At 34.2% G+C, this 22818-nt stretch overlaps 1 protein-coding gene across 10 annotated transcripts in view; it reads right to left on the minus strand.

Annotated features, from left to right (window-relative positions):
- ATP8A1 (ATPase phospholipid transporting 8A1) overlaps nucleotides 1–22818 on the minus strand; it is a 249992-nt gene that overhangs the window by 159396 nt on the left and 67778 nt on the right. For 3 of the 10 annotated variants that reach the window (XM_010351697.3, XM_074396069.1, XM_074396073.1), the window contains 8 exons: nucleotides 19282–19351; nucleotides 17962–18089; nucleotides 13208–13319; nucleotides 11692–11857; nucleotides 10115–10242; nucleotides 7783–7860; nucleotides 6721–6809; nucleotides 1255–1299 (listed from right to left, as the gene is read on the minus strand). In XM_010351697.3, coding sequence (XP_010349999.1) covers nucleotides 1255–1299; nucleotides 6721–6809; nucleotides 7783–7860; nucleotides 10115–10242; nucleotides 11692–11857; nucleotides 13208–13319; nucleotides 17962–18089; nucleotides 19282–19351 — 816 coding nt within the window. Of the gene's footprint in view, nucleotides 1–1254; nucleotides 1300–6720; nucleotides 6810–7782; nucleotides 7861–10114; nucleotides 10243–11691; nucleotides 11858–13207; nucleotides 13320–17961; nucleotides 18090–19281; nucleotides 19352–21839; nucleotides 21914–22818 lie in introns of all 10 variants that reach the window. The other 7 variants (XM_074396074.1, XM_003940968.3, XM_074396071.1 and 4 more) reach the window with 3 other exon arrangements.

Here is a 22818-nt window from a genome sequence, read left to right on the forward strand (position 1 = left end):
CAAAGTTTATTGTATACTTGTCAAAAATAACAGTGACTTTTCATTTGTACTGAACTCTACATTTTAATACTCTATGTCTAATAAATTGACAGGAAAAGTATCGAATGATTATATTATGAAAGAAATGGAAAATAATTATTTTACTGCCCTAATTGAACCAGTATTCACAAAAAATGCCAAGTTAAAAAAATAATTACCTCATATATATATATATATATATATATTGCATATTTACATTTAGCTGAGTTTAAGGGCAAGCCTATAATGTATTAAATTTTTCACATATTCTGTTAACATTAAAGATAATCAGATGATGGTTATAGCTCTACTTGCTTAGGTATATTAATATAATACAACTATTTCCCAACCAGTAGCTACCTACTGTAAATTGGCCTGGTTTTTTTCTCACCATTGCCAAGAACCATCAGCTAGCATATAACCTCATCATCAAATACATGAGTAATACAAAACTAAAAATGTAATCACCTATAAATTCTCAATGTTTTCTAAAGTTACCAACATTAAAGGAACTTATCTCCTGAAATTTCATTTACCCACCAACTCATGATGAATTATAGAAATATCAAAATACATTTGGACTACCCAAAATGAAAATATAAATTCACAAATGGGAGGAATTTTAAGGTAAAACCAACAAAAAAGTCAAATAGTAGTGAAATTAAACCCATACGCTGTCTTTAACAATGCCAAAATTAAATATATTCGAGTTAACTCTAGTCCTTCGTAGCATAGTTTTCTCACATTTGGTCCAGACTTAAGAAATGTTCACTCTATAGCCTGCATACAGATTTATTAGAAAAGAAAATTTCAACTGCTTGGGTATCTTTCAGTAGTGTCTTTTGGTCTCTGTGTACAGTACGTAAGTAGTGGCAGAAGGTGGCAGTACTGAGCTAGAAAAAAAACCTCAGAATGCTCCAGAAGCTGTAGCAGAAACCTGAGGTGTAGTCCAAAGCCCACACTTTTAAATTGATCATTAGACTTTATTACAGATAAATAATGTAAAACTCTGGCAAACCTAACCTATAAACTGCATGTTTCTAAAATGACTAAAGTTTCTCAATCGAAAACCAGGAATATTGAACAGATTTCAAGAAATACCTACTTTACAGCATTGTTATCCTAACTGCCCAGCAACTTATATAGATTTTAAAGATAGTGAAATGTGTCTAACAAAATAATAAAATGCAAACCTTTTAAAGGGATCAATGAGGCAGAAAGGTCCATAAAGCTTACCATTCATCAGGAGAGCAGCCATAATCCTCAGGTTCAGGGACATGGCTTCAGAAAACAAGAACAGGGGCAGAAAGAGAGGAAAAATAGTCACAGAAAGGCTGGAATCATAAAATCACGAAGAAGGAAAGCATGAAAAGATAGATCACCAAGAAGTTAACAAAATGAACTTTTAGTTGAATCTGAAAAAAATGGCAGTTAGTACAGTAAATAGAATATAATGCCTCATGGTAGCTAAGCAGGTTTACAAAGTTATCCTGTAACTGGACAGCCAACTTGCCTCTTCACAACACTTACTCATTTTGTGCACAAAATTCATAATTCAGTAGGAATTATTTGAACTTAGCAGTTTAAATACATGCTAAAGCCAATGGAAAATTAATCATGTGTTATATAATCAGAATAAAATGTTTTAAGGCAACAAACATGCTAATATCTTGGAACATACTAACACACTAATAAAATTTATCAAATACATTTTAGAAGTAACTTTGGGTACCATGAGATGATGGTTACTTCAACAGGTACGTTAAAGTTAACCACATTTCTATAATTAAATGGAACCTTAGTTTAAGAGATTAAATGATATTCAAAAATTTTTCCTAAACTGTAATCCACTAATTAAAACATTCTTTATCTCAAACAGAAAACATATTTATCAATACTGTCTTTAATTTCATCCATTAGCTCATCTGAACGCTAGGGAAGTCTGAGAGTTGTATTTCACTTCAATCAGCCAGTCATGTCGTCCGCTGAAAGGGGCCCATAATACATGACAGAACAGATTTTCTTGTTTTCCATTTCTTTCGTAATATAATCATTCGATACTTTTCCTTTAAATTTATTAGACATAGAGTTTTAAAATGTAGCGTTCAGTACAAATGGAAAGTCACTGTTATTTTTGACAAATATGCAATAAACTTTGTTAAAAACTCATGGGATCCTATCACTCCCTCAAAGTTCAACCTTTCGTTAACCCGGCCAAGGCAGAGACTCCATTCTTCCACTTCCAAAGGCACCTCTTCCACTTCCAAAACATTAAATTGCTTCCAGTGCAGTATCCACTATATCACTCCAATCACAATGGAGGTGGCCTCTTTTCACTTACTATTCTCTCTCCTACCAAAGGGCTTTTATGCATGCTTAAGAAGAAGGGCTAACCAAGCCCTTTGTGGGCTGGACTCCCAGAAAAGGAGTTGGCATGCTGCAAAGCTCTGTGGAAACTGGCTGCAACTCCATGTTTAAAGCAATCACTTCTGATCAACCTCAAGGCTTGGACCCTAGCCCATGGACTGTGCCAGGGAAGGGCCTGGTACTATCCAAGCAACACTGTGTATGGCCCTGCCAAGCTGCAGTAGCCCCTGATCTCATACCAGGACAGGGGATAGAGTTTCCCAAGTTACGCAGCTTAAAAGCTCCAGTGCTCAAGTGTCAGAGACCCTCTCCCCAACTGTGGTGCAAGCCTGAAAGAATGCTGAGCGCTACCTACAGCCCACACACCTGCCACCAGTATACAAGTACACCTATATACAAGTTTCCCTGTGATTGCTGCTCCAGAAGCTTTGGTGTCTACATGCTATCTGGCTTTTCGCCTTTGTATGTGCCAGTGCTGTAGTATCCACCTGGTAAGTTCTTCACTTAATCAAATTCACTATTAGATCTCAACTCCAGAATCACTTCCTTAGGGCTTTCTCTGGTTAGAGCAAATCACGCATCGTAGACTCACATAGACCTCTATTCTGTGTTAGGACTTTATTTTTGTCTGTATGCTTACTTAATTAGCGTTCACTAACTGCCAATTAGACAATATACTTTTGGCAGGAGAAAATCATGTGAACTTTTGCCTATTTTTACCTCCATCATCTATCCAAGTGTCATATATATTAACACTTGAGATATGCAAATGAATAAATGAATGGGTTGACTAGCATTTATCACAAGTCATGGTGAGCAGTAAGATAAACGTGGTTATAATCTAGATCTTGGGGGTTAGTATTACGATAATCGTGAAATTTCTCATGGTGAATCTCTTCTCAGGGTAGTAGTTTATTCTCTCAGCAAATATATAGTGAAACCAAATATTGTCAAGTAAAGCTATTCACATACTAAATTCATATGTAAAGATTGCTTTATAAAACTTTTTCATTTAAAGGGAAAATGCAAATGATGTTTTTAATATTAATTAAGTGCCTTGTCCACATTAAAAGAAAGCATTATTTAGTTTGCTTAACAGAATTTCTTTTTAGAGAGTGTACCTTGTTAAGTCTCATCCAACTTACTCTATAAAGTCTAAATTTTTTACAAAGATATCACTTAGGACTGTACCCCAGAATCTTCACTCTATTGAGATTTGTAGCCACTCAACAGAGAAACTGCTTACCTATTCAGGGTATTCAAGTAACTGCTATTAAACTGACTTATTCCCTACAGGAAGCAATTAGCTGAAATACTTTAATAACTAATGTTTACAGTAAAATGTCTAGTTTGTCATAAGCTAAATTTACAAATGATACCATAATTCACTTACATTTAACTGTAATTGTCCCATAAAAGGATCTAATGAAATAATCTAATAATTTTAAGCACACAGTGCATTCCTAACTAAAAGCTGATCTCTACAAGATAATCATCATTGGCAACTACGTACAAATCTTCTTTATTTTGTTGCCCATCATGAATCCAATTTGGGGCAAAGGTTCGGGGAAAGGAAAGAAAATTTATTACAATTGAATTCTGACACACTGTTTTAAATGTTAATTATTATTTTCTTACAAACCTATGGAATACACAGAACTAGCTAAGAATTATACTACCAGGAAACTTCAAGTCTTATTTTTCTAACCGATAAAAGACAACAGAACTCACTTGAACCCTAATCTGGGGTTAAACTGAGCTACCTGATGTTTTGGCAACATTGAGGCAAAATCAGCTCTGCACTTGTAAACCTGAAGGCTTTTGTCAGTATATGAAATTTTGTATTACTTTCTGGTTTTGCCACCTCTCTGCAGGGATAAACTGCCTTGCTTTCTCCCACTGGGGTTGGAAGAAGTGCTCATACATAGTAGTTCCCATATTAAACAACTGTTAAACACTGCTCTGGGGAAAATGGAATAGCAAAACCATGTCATTTCCCTCTGGCTAGATTCCCATAATCCAAGAGTGCCCAGAGGAAATCCACACAGAAAAGTGCTACACAGTAATTACTCCTCTCACCCCTTCATATCTAATCAAGGAGACTGGCAGTAATTGTTATGTTCTCTATTGTAAACATGCGGTCAAGTCAGAAGTCATGGTTTCTCCAAAACCTTCAGACATGACAACTCTCTAAGATGCTAACAATTCAATAATCCACCAGGAAATTCTGGGGAGGGGATGCTGATAAAAACTCAAGGTTAAGGATGCCTGAAAGCACATATACAAACAATATATGATCACTGGAAGCAGCTTAACTCTCTTTACTCTATGTGGCTTCTAGTATTCTTGAAAATATGATACCATAACCAAAGAGGAAACAGATTTCAGCTTATACAGTTAAAATCTGCAAACAAACAAAGTTTTGTTTTTATTTCTAAACATTATGTTAGATTTTATATCTGGAAAATGACCTTAGAAATGGTTTAGTCTCACTATCCACATCTTAAGAGTAGGGAATATCTAAAAATAAATTTTCTAGGATTACATGGTAAATTCTAGATATAGCCAAAACTCATGGCTTATGACTGTATCTCAGTATTAAGAAATATTATTTCCTCAAGAGAAAATTCACTTCACTGGCAATTTAATCTCAATGATGACAATACTGAGCTCAGACCCGCTCTATCCTGTAGCAGTTGTTAATGATGACATCATCAACAGACACAGCATAGTACTGCTCTTTAGAACTACTGCCTAGGAGTGTTTAAGGACCTCTTCCAAGAATAAGAAAAAACCTGATAAAATGCAGAAGAAAAAAGAGGCTAGGTCTGATTTTAGCTTTCTGTTCTGATAATTTCACAATCAATAATTACTAATTTGATGAACCTGCTTATTGAATTAAAAATCAAAAAGTAAAACACAATGCCAATTATTAAACAGGTCACTTTGGAAACACTAGTAATGAACGAATACAGAATTTGTGTAAAAAAGTCACCATAAATCTGACAACATGATAAACTCTAGAATTGCAATAGGCTTTCCTTTTCTCCTCTGGGATGATTTTGGGTAGAATATATAAGTACAAGATGTCAAAAAGTATGGCTGCAATTCTCCTGCACCAGTAGCAATTTGTTGGGGGGAGCGGTGCAGCCAGGTGAGCCTCTTTCATCTAAGGAAATTAGGACATCTCCAGATAAAGAAGAAAGATGAAAAACAGCATCCAGCCCAGGAAACAGTACGTATGCTTCTTAAAGGAACAGCCTGTCTTTACAGTGTGAAAAAGCCACTGGATCAACTCTCTTTTTAACCTCACTTATACACAGAGTTTATAAATTCATACATAGATTTTAAAGTCATTTTTAGTCATGCGCTCATAACCCAACGAACAAGGATATCTAGGAATAACCACACACTTTTGGGATTTTTCATGAAATGAGTACTTTTTATAATTTTGACTAAGGCATTTTCAGAATGTGACACTGCTCGTCATTGGCTTACTGCTCAGAGTGAGTGGGGAAGAGTGGGTGCAAGCAGAAAACCTAGAAGCAGGTGTCCGTGCTTGTATGAGTAGGAGGTTGATATTTACTAGTCTCACTTGTAGGTAGATAAAGATAATTGGCAAGTTTGACAATAGGCCAATGTCAACCAACCAGAAGAGTGTTTCATCTTTTGGTGTCTTTTCTAGGAATTGCAGAAATTAATTTTCTTACATTACACTATAAAATATTTCAAAGAGGAGGCTATGGAACAGGTTGTAAGCATACCTGGAAGTAAGAAATAAATTAAATGAGTGCTCAACAAACATATTTTAAAGAAGATTAACAGCCTGATAAAAGTTTCTGATGGTTATTAATTATCCTCTAGATTCAAGATTTTCATGTCTCTATCTCCTTTCCATCATCAGAATTTTAGATTGCTCTACGACTACAAAAAGGAGAGATGGTAGAAGAAAAAAAATGTATCAAAATGGGTAAATGTCACTATTTTCACTTGAAAACTGCCCAAGGCCTGATTAGCTGTCCTTACCAGATCCAAACTATAATTTATAGTGGTGTAAAAGGAAATACATTTGTTCCTTATTACTAGAGCCAGAGAGAGAGACTTTCAGCAACATTAAACACAGAAAATACCATTGGGCAGAATCTCCATCTCATGTCATCCCAAATGCAAACAATGCTGAACTACAAACACGAAATATGCATGTGTCCTCAAACAGCTGTTTTTAAGATTTAAAAAAATCCTCATTCCCTTCCCTAATAAGAACTCCCAAATATACCAAACTGTTTGCACTAATTAAATGTGTATTTCATATCCTAATTAAAGAAAAAAACTCACCCATAAGCAACTCCCGCTATGGTGCACTTCTTAAACTGCATTACATTGCATGTAAGAGTACCAGTTTTGTCAGAAAATATGTATTTAACCTAAAAAAGTTAAAAATTTCTCATTAATATTTCAAAAGTCTTTATGCCAGTCTTTTATAGAGAAAAAAAAAAAACCCTTATGCTTTTTATTATCATCGCAGGGGCACAGTGAATACTACTAAGGGACTACTTTCTGCATACTCATCAAGGAATATATTCAGCTTTTAAAAAGTATTTTACAAATGAATCTTTTCACATATGAACACTAAAGACTATCACCATACTAGAAAACTGAGTTATATAGACATATGCCTTAGTATGGTCTGAATTTCCACTAGAAAGTGCTACTACCACTACGTAACCTCAATAGAGCACTAAAACATCTATCAGCATTTCTCAATGCAACAAGCAATTGTACAATTTGTAATATGTACATTTCTCAATGCAACAAGCAAATTGTACAATTTGTAAAATGATTAACTTCATGCAACATCTGAATTAGTAAGAAATAAGAATAACTCTGGACTAGATTCTACTTGAAAAGTATAAGTTGGAATATAGCAATGATACAAAAAAAGAAAAATCTTTTTTTAACTAGAATATGTAAACAGATTACAAATATACACTTATGTAAATATAGTATGAATTATAAATCTAGCATTCCTATTGACTAGCCTCACATAGCTTCCTTGTTGTTAAACTTTTCCTCCCTTCCTGGTTGAAAGCTAGGAACAATTCTAAAACTATGCTTATAACTCAAAAACAGCCAATATGTTGCATACTAGTTAGACTATTATACTGAGGGACATCTCTAAGTTCGTGGAGTACTCTACCTTGAGAGAAAAATTTGCTTTAAATAGTGTTTTCAAAAATTGATTTACTAAAATGAACATTGTTCATCATGCACTAACAAATGTATTATCCAAGTAGCAGAAAATTAAAAGCTGTCCATTCATCTGAAGTTATCACATACGGCAGATACCACACCAAATCTGACTTTTAAATTCAACACATGTCAATAAATCAAGTTTACCTGGCCAAGTTCTTCATTCAGATTAGATGTTCGAGCCATAGCAGCAGTGTCTGTGGGTTCATAGTGCATGTCAAGATCCTTTAAAAAAAAATTAAGTAAATCATTGAATACAACTGGTAATAAGGAATTAGGTGAAATTTTAAAAGAAAACAATTAATATCTTCATACTTCAGTAAGTCACTGATGTACTATATGTAAGCACTAATTTCTTCTCATCCTTATACCATTTAATTCTGTTTTTCTTAAAAGTATTCAATATAGACTATTATATTCCACAGTAAACACAGAACAGTATGGTAGTGAGAGCCTGTCTATGAATCATGCAATCTAGGTTTACTATCATTCCACCATTTTCTATGTAAATGACCTATTATAAGGATTAAAGTGCTTCCTAATGTGTCTGACATAAGGCAAGTATTTAGTAATGTGAGCTAGAACTCAGCAACTAAACAATGCTCAAATAATTAGGTTTTCAAACCCCTGGTTGTAGTTTCTGGGCCAAGTTTCTTGCACTGCATATTTGTTTTCTTGAAAGAAAAACAAAATGCACTTCTCAAAAGACGAACAACAATGTACAGTTTTTGTACTTATTTGTACTTGTCTTGTGCCCAGTAATCATGGGACTTGACTATTTATACTACAAAATTAACATTTTCTATAGTAGACTATTCTATTAACAAATCAAGGTTGTAGTTCACAAATTTCCACGTCAAATGAAAAGGCCAAAATCAAAATCAAAGCCCATCCTCTCCCATGTCTGTATTCTGAACCAATCAACATCACTTCTGAAAAAGGCTGTTGCATATTTTAAGAAAGATATTAACCAACTGGGCCTTTGTTCAGAAGAGAAAGAGTGATCAGAATAGAGATCAAGCTGGAAATCACATGAAATGAAGGACAACAGAAGATGACAGAATGTTCAGTAAGAAAGGAAAAGGCAGGATGGAACTGGAATAATAGCTGAGTTCAGCTCTTTTGCCAGACTATCTTTCAGAAACTAGATTAAGCATTTTCATAATAGATCAACTGGGAAGAACTGGAATCAAATGACAGTTATAATTTCGTTTTCACACAAGAAAGAAGTTGCCTTGTAAAAGAAGCCTGGAAAGCTAGTGTTCTGTCAGGTGTTATAAAATCTCTGTGTATTAGAAAGGTGGTTGAAGAGCATATGCCTGCTGGGTTCATTCAACACTAAAATTAAATAATTGTTTGAAAAATATTATTTTTGAAAATAAAAAATAAAGTGATTACCTAGTTTACTTATGTGATCCTCATAATGAGGTACCCTATTAAGAAACTTTAGTAAGTCTTACTTACATTTGTATACATCCTATTACATAATTTGTCAGCCACATAGCGCCTGCATGAAGTGAGCTACACCTGCAGCTCATTTCAGATTTCTAAATTACACTGATTTCTTAACAATGAATTAAGAGATTGACAGTTTAGGCAGATCATTTGCTACAAGAAGATAATGAGCAGTTACATTTAAAAAAATCAGTTATATTTTTAAAAATCCTAATACTGTTCATATTGAAAGACTTTACAATGATTGAAAAAGAAAGAAACAACAAAAATAACACCAAAGTTTCTCAAAATAAAAGAAAAAGTAAATTTTCTGGCAGATTAGGCCCATATATTTAATTTACATAATAAATTCATTAATTTTAACTTATAAAAATAAAACTGTAAGACCACACTTAAAATATTTTGAAAATAGATGTCCAACATTTTTCCAACATTTAACAATATTCAAGAAAAAAATTATGAAGAAAAATTTGAGTGAAACTAAAATTGTTTACAGTGTGGAAAATAACATGATATAATATGATAATCTGGCTTATATCAGTAGCAATTACAGTATTATTTGTATAATGCTTGATTATTTATGAAGCTCTTTGCTATGTCAAGAGATTCCTTAGTCCATAAAACCACTGTGAGATGCAAGTAAGGCATATTATACCTATGCTTGTGTTCAAGAAAATAAGTTTTAAAAGAAGTGACCTGAGAAAGTTGATACACCTAGTAAATTATAATACTAGAACCACAATTCAGATATTTAACTCTAAACTTATGGTTCTCCTTCTCCCATAACCACTCTGTATTCTAAAATAGGTTTCCTGAACTAGAGACCCAATTTCCCCACAATGTCTGGTCTGTAAACTTATGATTCTGAGATGAGGAACTTTGCTACCAATTAGGTTCAAAAATGTGATCCTGTGGTCAAGAAAAGGTAATATAATTAAGACCTTTATGCTCCCGGGATATCAAAGCATCCTAAGGACAAAATTATTGTGTAGGGTGAAAACAAACAACAGTAGTTCATATTTACCCAATTTATGAAGTATGCCTGGGTAAATTTCACAACTTCTAATGTAACCAACAAGCTGATAGGAATGAGATTGTTGAAAAGGATGATGAAGGTCAAGAAATTCAGTCCAAAATTATTAGCACCGCCATCTATTGGGAGAGGCAGAAAGAATGTCATTTATAGTTTTATATTTTATTTGTATTGACCCCAAATTAGCATAGTGTAAGTTTTCCACATTATGTAGCTTATTTGATAATTTGGGAGGAACATCTTGCTGATGATCTAACCTAATTCTCAAGTATATCTTTCAAGACAGAATTGCATTATTTGTGTTCAATATGTTGTTAATCCAGGTAAGAGCTGTATAAAAGTAGTAAGACAGTGAAAGGACTGTCAAATATTGCAAATCCTGTTCTAAACACAAAGTTTAGAGATACTAGGGAAACTACTGAGGGTTTATAACTATAAAATCTCAATTGGATAGAATCACTTTTATATAAATTCTTAAAAGTATTTCCAACATAAAGTGTGCTTTGAAAGCAAACAATTAAGACAGCAACAGCAAAAACAATCCAAACTATGAGTACTATTCAGTCCTAGGTACATTATCCTCCTAGGTACATTATACTCTTCTTCCTCAATAATGAAAATAAAACAGCTATACCAGATTCAACTGTGAAGTATACAAAGAAACAGACTGATGGTAGTAGTAACAGTTCCGAGATTGAAATAATAAATCAGTAACTATAAAAACAAGTTGGAATTGGTGCAAAGATAGATCAATGTAATAAAAAACTTTAAAAATACCAGTTTTTGCTATATTATTTTACTAGAAATTGTTTTTACACTTTCAGAAGTTAAGTCTTTATTGGCTAAGTACTTATGAAATGAAAATGTTAACTCATTTCACAGAGATATCCAGAAGTGGTACATTAATACCACAATAATAAAAGGATAAATTCTCTAAAGGTAAAATATTTCCTAGCACTTTCTCTGAGATAAGACAATCATTTAACACAGAACTCACTACATTACTGAGTTCTGTATATTCATTTTAAACACAAATTCGTTTTAAACATTTTTAAACCATATAAACCAATTTTTGGTGCTTTTATTTATTTAAAATATAAATAAAATATATTTTACTTAAAATAAGTGATTTTATTTAAAATATATTTATTTATATTTAAAATATATAAAAATATAAAATGTATATTTAAATGTATATATGCTTTATGATATCCACACATGGTCAATCTACTTTCTTTACCATATAGTTAACCACCTGTGTTAAAAATATTTTTAAGGAACAGTTTTCATTGATGTATATCATAAATGGCTATACATAGTGAATGTTTTATACCACTATAGGGTGTTCATTATGTTTTTAAGGATTCTGACATTTTAGGATTCCAAAATTTTACTTACACTTGCTAGAAATCTCATTGGGAAAATAAAAAAGATTTTATGTCCAGCTCTCTTGGCAACAAGGTCTTCTTTTTAGAAACAATAGAAAATTCCACAAAGCAAATTAAGCTCAATTGTGAAACAAATATATATTTTAATTTGAAAAAGTGCAGAAGCACTTTATTGCTTACAGTTTAGATTGAGATACCAGTCTTTTCCAGAATGCCTTCGATTCCAAATGGCTGAGCCCACAGAACAGACAAGAGACATGGCAATTAAGATACAAAATAAAATCAAAATTTGTACATTTGTAATCCGTTCCACATTTGAGAGCTTAAGTGGTGGACTTGTTGAATTCTGTAAAAAGAAACAAGATGAGTAATAAAAAATGTACACCAATCATTTGGTAATGTATATTTAGTATTCTGTTGAGGATGACAAAGTCACAACTTGGTATCTAGATGTAGGTGGATACTTGAAAATTATGCTAAATCCATGACAAATGTAATAAGGTGCCAATGGTTAACCACCTCTTTTTTTTTTTTTTCAAGGCCACTATATCACCCAAGCCTTTTTCTAGAAAGTAAACTATAAGAAAGAAGAGGAGAAGGAAATTACATTCCTTTTGCAAAAACAGCTTTTGCATTGTGGCAGGTGAGATGAATATTGCATTCCTTGGTTATCTAAGCAAACAGGATAGTCTGGAAACAGTTAGTGTTTCAGCTCAGGAAGAGTGGCAGACAAGGCAGCCCATGTACCCACAACCAGGCACCTGGAAATTTCAACATATGAATGCAATATCTAAAGGATCTCTGGTTTTGAAATTTCTGGTGGCATTTAGCAATTGTTTTACTCAATGCAGCAGCAATTTAAGTAGTTCTGGCTATAAAGGACAACAGAGTCAAGTTTCTCTAGGTGTATTTGATGATTCAAATGGTTATTTAGACCTGTGCTAACCAAAACAATTCACAGGACAAAAAATTAAATGTCCTGATCAATGTAAAATGAAGACTTATAGAATTTATAAAATGGCTAAGGGTGGAATCACTAACAACAATCTAATTTGTTTTTTGATACCTTCGTGCTTGTACAAGGTACAAAGTATTAGCTCTTAGAGCAGACTTCCATTTAGTTTCTTAAAACTGTTTTCCATACCCATCTAACTACTGAATATGATGGTATTATAACATAGAGAGGGAGCACCCATAGGCAGGTGTGAACATCAATGCTAGAATTAAAGCTGATGGCAAAAACAGCCTTACATATAAATGCTATGAAAAATGGCCATTTGATTCAAATTTTAAAAAAATTTTATAAAAAGATAAAAATAAAATTTTAAGCTTGATTATTGAATTAAAATGAAACAACAAGACAAATATTTTAATGCAGATAACTTATCATGACATAGACAACTTGTAATAATCACTATAATAGTAAATGCTGCCAATAGACCCACACACAAAATTCTTGAGAGTACATGCATAATCTTTGGTCAACCTTCCAGTGTTCCTGTGTGCCGTGAGCCATTCTTATAGGGAGGTAATTTCAAGGTCCCACTCAGAGGAACACCAGATTCTGGACATACAGGGTTGGATCAGGAATCTGTGACAGGTGGTCTCCTATGCTTGGGACCACTGCCCTGAGACCTATAAATCATACACTCACAAAAGCCTGAGGTCCAAAAGGTTTCATAGATAAAAATCCCACCTGCATCAGCTTGGTATCATGTCCAGTGTAGACAACTATTCCATGAACCCATTGAGTATTTCTCAACTGAGCTCCTCGAAGAAGAATCTGATCTGCTCCCAGTGGAACAGTGCTAGGACAGATTATGTTGACATTAGAAACAGTATTTTCTAAAATGCTTAAGAACTCTAGTCACCATATAGTTACAAAAGTGCCCGTTAGTAAAATAACCCTTCTCACATTTACATTATTTTCAGAAAGCAAGTAATTTCCCTCCAGTATAAATACTTTGCTTAAACAGGAACAACAGAAGTATTTAAGTTGCTTCTCCTTAACACCAAACCAGGCATATTCTGTAACTTCGCTATCTGGTATGGACTGCACTGTTCACCTCCACTATTCACATGTTGAAGTTCTTACCCCTACAACATAATGGTATTTGGAGATGACACTTTTGGGAGGTAATGTGATTTAGAAGAGGTCATGAGGACTGGGTCCTCATGAAGGGATTAATGCCTTTATAAAAAGACACTCGAGGAGTTTGCTCTTGTCCTTGTGAGGACACGGCAAGAAGGGGCCTTTTGCTGGCCAGGAAGAGAATCCTCACCAAAAACCCAATCATGCAGGTACTCTGATCTTAGATGTCCAGCCTTCAGAAATGTGAGAAAAATACATTTCCATCATGAAAACCACCTAGTCTATGGTATTTTGTTGTGGCAGCCTGAGAAAACGAATACATTAACCAACAGAGTAAGTAATGTTTTCGGATTCAGAGGCTAATTTACATACCTATTTATAATTTTTCCTGAATTAATAAGTCCATTTAGGTTCTAAAAGTGTTAGAAAGTGGTAGGGCTATGGAATTTGTCTGCCCCACCTCAGTGCCCCTGATCCACCCCCCCAACACTCTCTCTCTCTCTCTCCCCCCCACCTCCTTAAACTAAAAATAGATTTGTGCATAATAAGCATTCAAAAAATTCATAAGATAAATACACAGATCTCACTCCATACTTGCATCGCCGTCCTTGACCCCCTACAGACAAGTCCCTTTACTTAAAATCTCTAGAACATTCCTTTTACAGTATTTGAAGATTGGTTCCCCAAGAATTGTCAATAAATTTCCAATGAATTGTAAGCATTTTGGAGCTATTCATTCCCAATTATTTAAACCACATTTTTCATGAATAAGGTTTAAGTTGGTATTTTTGTGGATTTTTCACAAGGCTACCCACTACGGTAGGTTACTGGCTGATAAAACTCACACAGAGACATAAGAACTAAGAAAGCAACACAGATATTCTGGAGTTCTTGATCAAAATGAAATACACAAATTTTAATGGCTCAAGGATTATTATAACCAATTCTTCATTTTAATAAGAGAAAAAGGTCAAATATAAAGAAAAATGTATTTTAAAATTCTGGAAAAAGAAGGAAACAGTTCCACAAGAAAAATCTACAGAGAGCACAGAACTCCTTTGTAAGTGGAGGCAAAGGGAGGCTGAGGTCTCCATTTCTGGTGAGCTGCTCTGGGCCAGTAGGCTTGTAAGGCCAGTAGCAGCTTGGGCCTTGGACATTCTTTTAGAAACTACACAAATTCTACCTACACAGGTAAAAATCAATCCAAATGGGTAGGTAACAACAGCACCTGAATGAATCCTTAGGAAATACTGTATTCCAATTTAGAGAAAGAAAAAACAACTGTAACTCTCATCTTTATGTACAGTAACTCTCATTCTTTATGTACAATAGCATGCCTTTAGGACCTATCTGGAAGGAAATCCTTCTGGTGTATATCTCAAGATTAGGGGTGCATTTCAGAGTTGAAAGGGGCCTTAGGCCTCAAGTGGGTTTCCAATGAGTTCTTGGTTAAGTTGGACTATGCTCTGGGACACACATGTGACAACTGTTCCTTACCCAGCCAATGGGGTATAGTATGGCAACTGTCATTTCAGTACTGGTGGTGTGGATTGACTGGAATTAGATACAAACACTTCAAAAGCAAAACATACTACTTTTCAACTATAAGGACTCAAGAAGAATTAGTTTTCATCACAGCTGGTGTTCCAAGGCTTTTGGCATTAGACTATGACCCTCATTCTTAAAGGAAACAAAGTATACTCATTCCGAAGGGCCTCCAAGAGCTCTGGGTAAGCACTGTAAATTCCAAATGTGCTACAGATACAAAGGTCTTGAAAAATCTGTCTCTACCTTTCATATGAAATGCAAGATACTATATAAATTCGCTTTGTACCGTGAATCTTGGCACCATCATACAAAGTTTCTCCTTTATAGCACAGATTTGCTCGGCATCAATTTGACAGAAAACTGTTAAGGCGTGGAAGCTGGCCAGTTAGGAACATCAGACTATAGAAACAATACCGGTATAAATGGCCAAATCTATCATTAGTCTTTAACCATATGTTTGTGGAAAGATCACTCTGCAAATTTTAGAACAACATATAATTACTTCAAGGATTATGGAAAAGCTTTTGGAAGATCTGAATGAGAATGGCAGTTCAGGGTATACTTCAAATGTACTTTAGAATTCAAACACCCTAATAATGCAATTACAAAATAATGAAAACACCAAAAACATCCTCTTAGGCTGGTAAGTTGAACTAGTATATTTAGCGAACATTTAGTTGGCCACTACAGATGCCTAGGAGATGAGGTATACCATAAAGTAGACAAAGCAGGGAAAGTAGGGAGTGGAGGAGAAAAGAGGGGAGAAGAGACGCAGGAAATATTTCACCTTTTCTGCCAGTTTCTGTATCATTTCTTTGCTCTCTTTGCAACAAAGCTCATTGAAAAAGAAGTCTACACTTGCTATTTTCAACTCCTCTTCCATTTTTTCAAACTCACTCTCATTAGGCACGTGTTCTAATCAATTTCAATGATCTCCACTTGTTAAATGTAAATGTTAGCAGTCAGTCTCATTGTACTTGACGATCAGCAATGTCAGACCCAGTTTTGGTCCCTTGCCTTGATACCATTTCTTCACTCTCTCTTGCTTACTATCCTATAAACGTGGTCTCCATTTCTTTCACTAGTGCCCTTGCTTTTCCCAACAACATTCGAGGGCCTTAGGAGAGTTCTTGGGTCTCTTCAATTTTCTGTCTATACCCTTTCATTCTCAGTGATTTCTTCCATCCCCATGGGTTTAAAAATCTATGCCACCTACTCCCAAATATAACTCATGAACACAGACTTCTGTCCCAAACTTCGGATATGTATTCAGCAGCCTCCTGGACATCTATGTTTCAACCAGATAAACTTATAAAGTCCAAAATGAACTGCTAATCTTTCTTCCTCAAAATCCTCCAATGGATTCCCATTTCACTCAAAGTAATACCCTCACAATGGCCTATGAAGCCCATAGGATCTGGCTCTCTATTTTCTCTAGGCTCTTCTTCTATTACTCTCTTTGTCGATCATAGCACTCCAACCACACTGCCCTAACATTCCACAATTATTCCAGGCTCTTTTCCACTTGAAGATCATGTAATGATAGAACTAATAATTTACACTGACTATACCTTCCATCTGGAATCATCTCCCTCCAGATATTCAAAAGGCTAACTTCCTCACCTCCCACACATCATTGCTCAAATGTTACATTTTCAATGAGGCTACATGTAACTATCCTAACAAAAAATTGTTCCCTTCCAAAGACTCCCAATCTTCCTTATCCTGTGCTATTTTTCTCCCCAAAGTATTTATCACTTTCTAACATAGTACAAAATTTTCTTATTTATCATCTTATTGTTTGTATGTTTGCCATTCCCTCACTGCAAGAATAAACTCACAGGGTGCTATGGTCTAAATGTGTATCCCCAAAATTCACATGTTGAAACTGAATTCCCAAGGCGGTGGTATCAGAAGGTGGGGCCTTTGGGAATGGAATTCATGCCCTTATAAAAGAGGTCCAAGGGTCTCCGCCATGTGAAGACATACCAGGTACCATCTCTGAGAAACTGGCCTCCAGTAGACACTGAATCTGCTAGTGCCTTGATTTTGGAATTTCCAGTTCCCAGAACTGTGAGCAATAAATTTCTGTTATTTATAAATTACCCAGTCTAAGATATTTTGTTACAGCAGCCTGAACAGACTAAGGCTTAGGGCCAGGAATATTAATCTGCTTTGTTCACTGTCGCCTCCTTAACACCTGTGACTGGCTTGGCTTATTAGGTGCTTAATATGTACTGGTTGAATGAATGAGGGAAGGGGTAGAAGAGAAGAAACAAGAGAGGGCAGAAGCAGGTAACAAAAAGAGATAACTGTAATTAATAACATAGGCTAGAAAGAGCATACAAAATTTCACAGAGAAGGAGACAAATTATCCAGTACAACAGACCCCTTGAAGGTAGATTATGAACTCCCTGAAGCATCTTAAGATCACCGTAAAGGACCCAAGCAATGCAGATTGGATAGTTAAGCCTATAACATAAGTATTTTGGCCAAAGAATAAGCCACAGGTAATTCTTACTCCTATTGTTTATCCACTAAACAATGCGCCAGAGCTTGGAGTATCTCTGAAAATATCCTCCTGCCAGATTGGAAGGAACTCTGGGAAGTCATCAGCTATCCCACATGAATGGATAAGATTCAACATCTTCACAGAAGGATTCAAGGTAGAATATAAAAATTGTTTAAAAAGGGTTTTGAGTACTCAAACTTAGCACACAATTAAATACTATGTCTCCAGACCTGGAAGACACAGCAATACACTATGACACAGTGGATTCTGTGTTTTTATGAAGACTGATTTTACATACCCATGTCCATCAAGCCTTATGTTTCCAACAAAATCGTAGAGATGTCTGTTTGGACTTTCACACTCAATTCTGCCAGAAATCCTCATCAAACTGTCAATGTCTTTGATATCTGATGTTGCTGGTAAGCCCTGTTTAGAATTTTTAAATAAGCAAAAAAGTATATTAAATAAGTTATATCTGAGCAAAGAGGAGGAATTTTAAATTTATCCAAGTCTTAAGAGCTAAGGGATCCCATTATTTTTTATAAGCATCTCTCTCCTACTCTGTTAAATCATAATTAAGAGATTTCTTCCTCCCTGACTTGAGCACAGGTGTTTAGCACAAGAATAGGGCACCATTGTGAGAGTTCTTAAATATATTTAAGAGCCTATAAGCTAGTCTGCAAAGACAATTTGAAGTCCCCAAAGAACCATTTGCTTCTGAAAATAAAAGTAATATTTAGCCCTATACAGTCTAAGTCTGTCTTTAGAATCTAAAAAAAGATGAAAAATAGATGGAATCTGTGTTCAAAGAACATAGCTTTCTCTTTTTTCATTCCACTGAGAAGGGAAACTCTAAAACAGTTCTTCCCCATGGCCAACCAGAAGCAGCTGTCACTGAGCAGCCCCCCTTACATCATGGCGGCCTAGGTCCAGGCCCTCTGGGATGACCTAGTTCCAACGCATCTTAACCCTCCCGAATGTCATTTCCATCATTCATCTAGAAACACATGGCATAGATTTTTAAAGTCCCTTTTAAAACTTTAAAAATAAAAAACTTTACCATTGTTTTTGCCCAAGACAGTATGAAAAATAAATAGAGTTTACATTCCCCAAGATGAATGAGTTTTAGAATGGGAATAGAAAGTATGGCTTTTAAAAAAACTTTTAAACTCAGGGGTGTACACACAGCTTATGTAGGTAAACTTGTGTTATGGGGGCTTGTACAGCCTTTTTTTTTTTTTTAGTTATTTTTATTTTTATTTTTATTTTTTTTAACATGGCAAAGTCAAATTATAATTTGAAACAGGTGAATAGGAAAAAGTAAGTTAAAACATATCAAAGGACTTAGAACTACTATTATCTGAGTGTTAGCCATTACATAAAATAATTTAAAATAGGACAACTAGTACCTACAAGATAGACCATATTTAACCAGACAAATATGTCCAAGTCTTCCATAATACTTAACAATACCAGTTTACAAAACATCTTCATTGTGGTTCCATGGAAACATACTTACAATAGGACAGATTACTTCAAGACAGTAACACAAAGAAAGAAGCTCTTAATTCTATGTGATAAAACAGCAGGGATTATATATACTTGTATTAGATCTTACCTGTCTAATCTTCAAGTTTGTTTCACCATCTAAGTTGGATGTTTCAATGTAGCACATGGCTTGGGGCTCACTATAGTTTAGAGTTGAGAAGCACAAACATTTAGTGGGGGAAGAAAACCATAATAATAACTTATTTAAATGCTCAGACTCACTGAAGCCTTTCGTTCTAGACAAAGTAATAGTCACCTAGCTTCTTGATGATTTTCATTCTAACAGCAAGATGCTGTGAGGCAGAACCCATGCATGACAACTCATGGATCAGCTTTTCAGCCAGAAGTACCCAAAAGCAATTTCCTGACAACAATCAGTAATGGTCTTGAAGATAATGCAAATGAATAGATTTGCACATTATATTTAAATTGTTCATACACATAGACACAACACAGACTGTTTTTGAAATGTAAAGCAGTTTTGTGTCCAGATTTATCTTTAGCTCAAAAACACCACGAGATTTCATGCTTATGGCACACATGTAAATTGGTTAAGAAAGTGGTTGATGAGAAAATTCCAGATTGCTAATTCTACAAACTTGCATTTATTTCCCTTTTAGCTATGATGAGTAGGATCATATAAACCATAATATTTAAATTTCAAGGTTACTTTAAAAAATTAATATGAACAAATTTTACAATGAAAGTGGATATATAACTTTCTCCCTCTATGTATTCTGCTGCTGCTCTCCTATTAAAGTTGTTTGAGAAATTCTCATAGAAGTAAAAACTAAAACTAAAATCTGTCAGCTTGGTCATATTTACTCTGTGACATAAACATAGAAGATACACTTCATGTGTTCCTACCAGAGGGTCCTAGTAAAAATCTGGTGTGCAGGAACTGGTACAAGGAGTTCATGTTCTCTAGCTTCATCACACCACACAGCCCGGACTATTTTCTCTTTCCCTTTCACATGCTGATTCGACTTGCCCAGCAACTACGGACATGTGAATTTGTAGCCCAACTATATAATCTGATCCTCAATTCTAAAGAAAAGCATTCTAAAGTTAATCTCATTAACACTTGGTTATATAATATACCTAATTTACTAATATCACATAAGTAATTATAAATGTAATCTTTTGTAAGCAAGGAGGTGCACTCAAAGCTAGAAAGAAAGAAATGTACAAGTTATAAACACCTGGAATTTTCTAATCAACATCCAATTTGTACACGTGCAAAACAGACTACTCCAAGTTTCAGAAATGGGCATGTACCTTAATTCTGTGGCCCAAGATTTGTGAAAATTGTTTAAACACATAGACATTAATAAAAAAAATTTTATGGACTCATTATAAAGTAGTTCTGCAAGTCCTTCCATTTACTCTATGAGCTTTCTTTCACAAAAGCTGCTACTTTTTCCCCAAAATAAGTCCTTTAAAATTTATATTTTTACTCTATCACTTAATCAAAATTTTATTTTTAAAATCACTGTCACCATAGTAATTTGGCTCTGGAAATTGCTCCAAATTCAAAATTTACTTATGTATACATTTGAAACATAGTTTATGAATTTATAAAACACATTGATAATATAGAAGCATGATGACAGAAAATACTAAATGACAATGTTGATTCCATATTCTGACAGTAAGAATAACATTCTAATTCTACTTTTTTTTTCCATAAAGTAACTTTTCTAGGACTTTAATGGCTAAGAAGTTAGAAAGTTCAAATGGCTGACTTCTATTTGAAATTGGGCTAATAAAATATGCACTGAAATTCAGAACATTTTCAATAATCACTTAAGACAGTAGTTACTGAAGCAATTCTTAATAGTGCTGTGAAAGGCAGCAAGAAGTCTCAGATAAGGAATCATGCTAGATCATAAATATTTCAGCAAATTATGATGACATCTAAAACACAAACTAGTCAAGAGAGGCAAAGCAGGCTTTTTGATTAGTAAGTGAAAAATGAAACAAGATGCATATCACAATACAGACACTAGTAGACAGCTGAAATTGATCACAGTAACGTGCACTTTGTCGCTAGATACAAATGGGATAAAAGTTGATCCCAAAGCATGCGGTACAAAATGTGCAACATCCAGCTTTGTGCAGGGGGTCCTCTATAAACCCTGTGAGCCCAAATTATAGTCACAATCGCTGGAAGGATTTTATAGAACTTAACAGAAAATTTAAAATACGAGAATAAGACAAATGTTTAAAATATAATCAATTTTCAATGATTGTTTCATGAAAAGCTTAACATTGTTCAAAATAATATCCCAGAGAGATAAATTAAGCCTTAATACTCTGGCATGTTTTAAAATATGAACATATATTAATAGTGCATAGGAAATTAACATCTATCTTTATTGGAATGCCTCTTAGACTCTTGTTGATAACAACAGGAGTTCAATCTGCCCAACTGAAGGACAAACATCATTCAATATAGTATTCAAAAATGCCTTTAAAACATCTGTAAAATGTCCATCTTCAAGCAGTATAAGAAGTTTTCGTTTTAAAGGAAGAGACGCAGAACTCAACCATATTTGGGTGCAACTGTTCTCTGGTTTAGGGTGAGGACCCACATACACGCATCCTACACGACTCAGTGATTCTAACCTTGAGGACAGACTGATGAGATCTGCTGGGAGATGTTCCCCATTGGTCACTTTCACTATCTCCCCTACTGCCACCTACATGTCCCAGTATAAAATAATTAAAATGGCAAAAAAAAAAAAAAAATGAATAACAGAGAAAAAAAACAAACAAATGGACAAAAGAGACAGAAAGTTTGAAATTATTATAGAAAATAATACATGTTAATAGAAACGTTTAATGTCAATTTTTTCAAAACTTATTTTGATCAGGTCTGAAGGCATAAGAAAACATTTATTTGAAGATTAGTAGCTTTTAAGTCCAATTTAAATTTTTAGTATGAAAACTTAATTTTTAAAAGTTTACTCATGAGCTTATCAAATTAAATCATATTTTATAGAGAACATTATATTCCAGATTTTCCTTTTCAAGCTTCTAAGCCTCATGTCATCTACTGTATGTCCAAGTGTACCAAAAAAAGAAGAAAATAATTATGAAAATTATTTTTTAGGGTTTTTATGGGGTTTTGAAAAACAAAGTATTCTAGTCCCCACCCCATACACTTAAAAAAAAAAAAACTATTAAAAATGTTCTGACTCCAAAATATTTTCAAGGTTAATTGTATAAACATCTTATTAATTTTAATGCAAAGATGCATAAAAATCAGAGAGGGTATAAAATAGAGATGCCAGGAATATGGACTTGAATTAACAGCTTGAGTTATTTTACACGCCAGGAATATGGACTTGAATTAACAGCTTGAGTTATTTTACCCTACTTTATACTTTCTTAACACATAAATGTATTATTTATTAAATGCTAAAATTTGTTTCATTTCAAAATGAAAGCCTATGAAACACAGTAACTTTCAACCATATTCATGCTTTAATTTCAAACTACTTCACAGAAGATATACTCTTAGCAATTAAACATTGAAAAAATTGAAAATTAAAATATTATGAAAATTGTTTACTCTTACTGCTAAGTGGTTGCTCACTGGCAG

The sequence above is a fragment of the Saimiri boliviensis genome, chromosome 3, assembly GCF_048565385.1.
Source record: "Saimiri boliviensis isolate mSaiBol1 chromosome 3, mSaiBol1.pri, whole genome shotgun sequence".
Classification (NCBI taxonomy): domain Eukaryota; kingdom Metazoa; phylum Chordata; class Mammalia; order Primates; family Cebidae; genus Saimiri; species Saimiri boliviensis.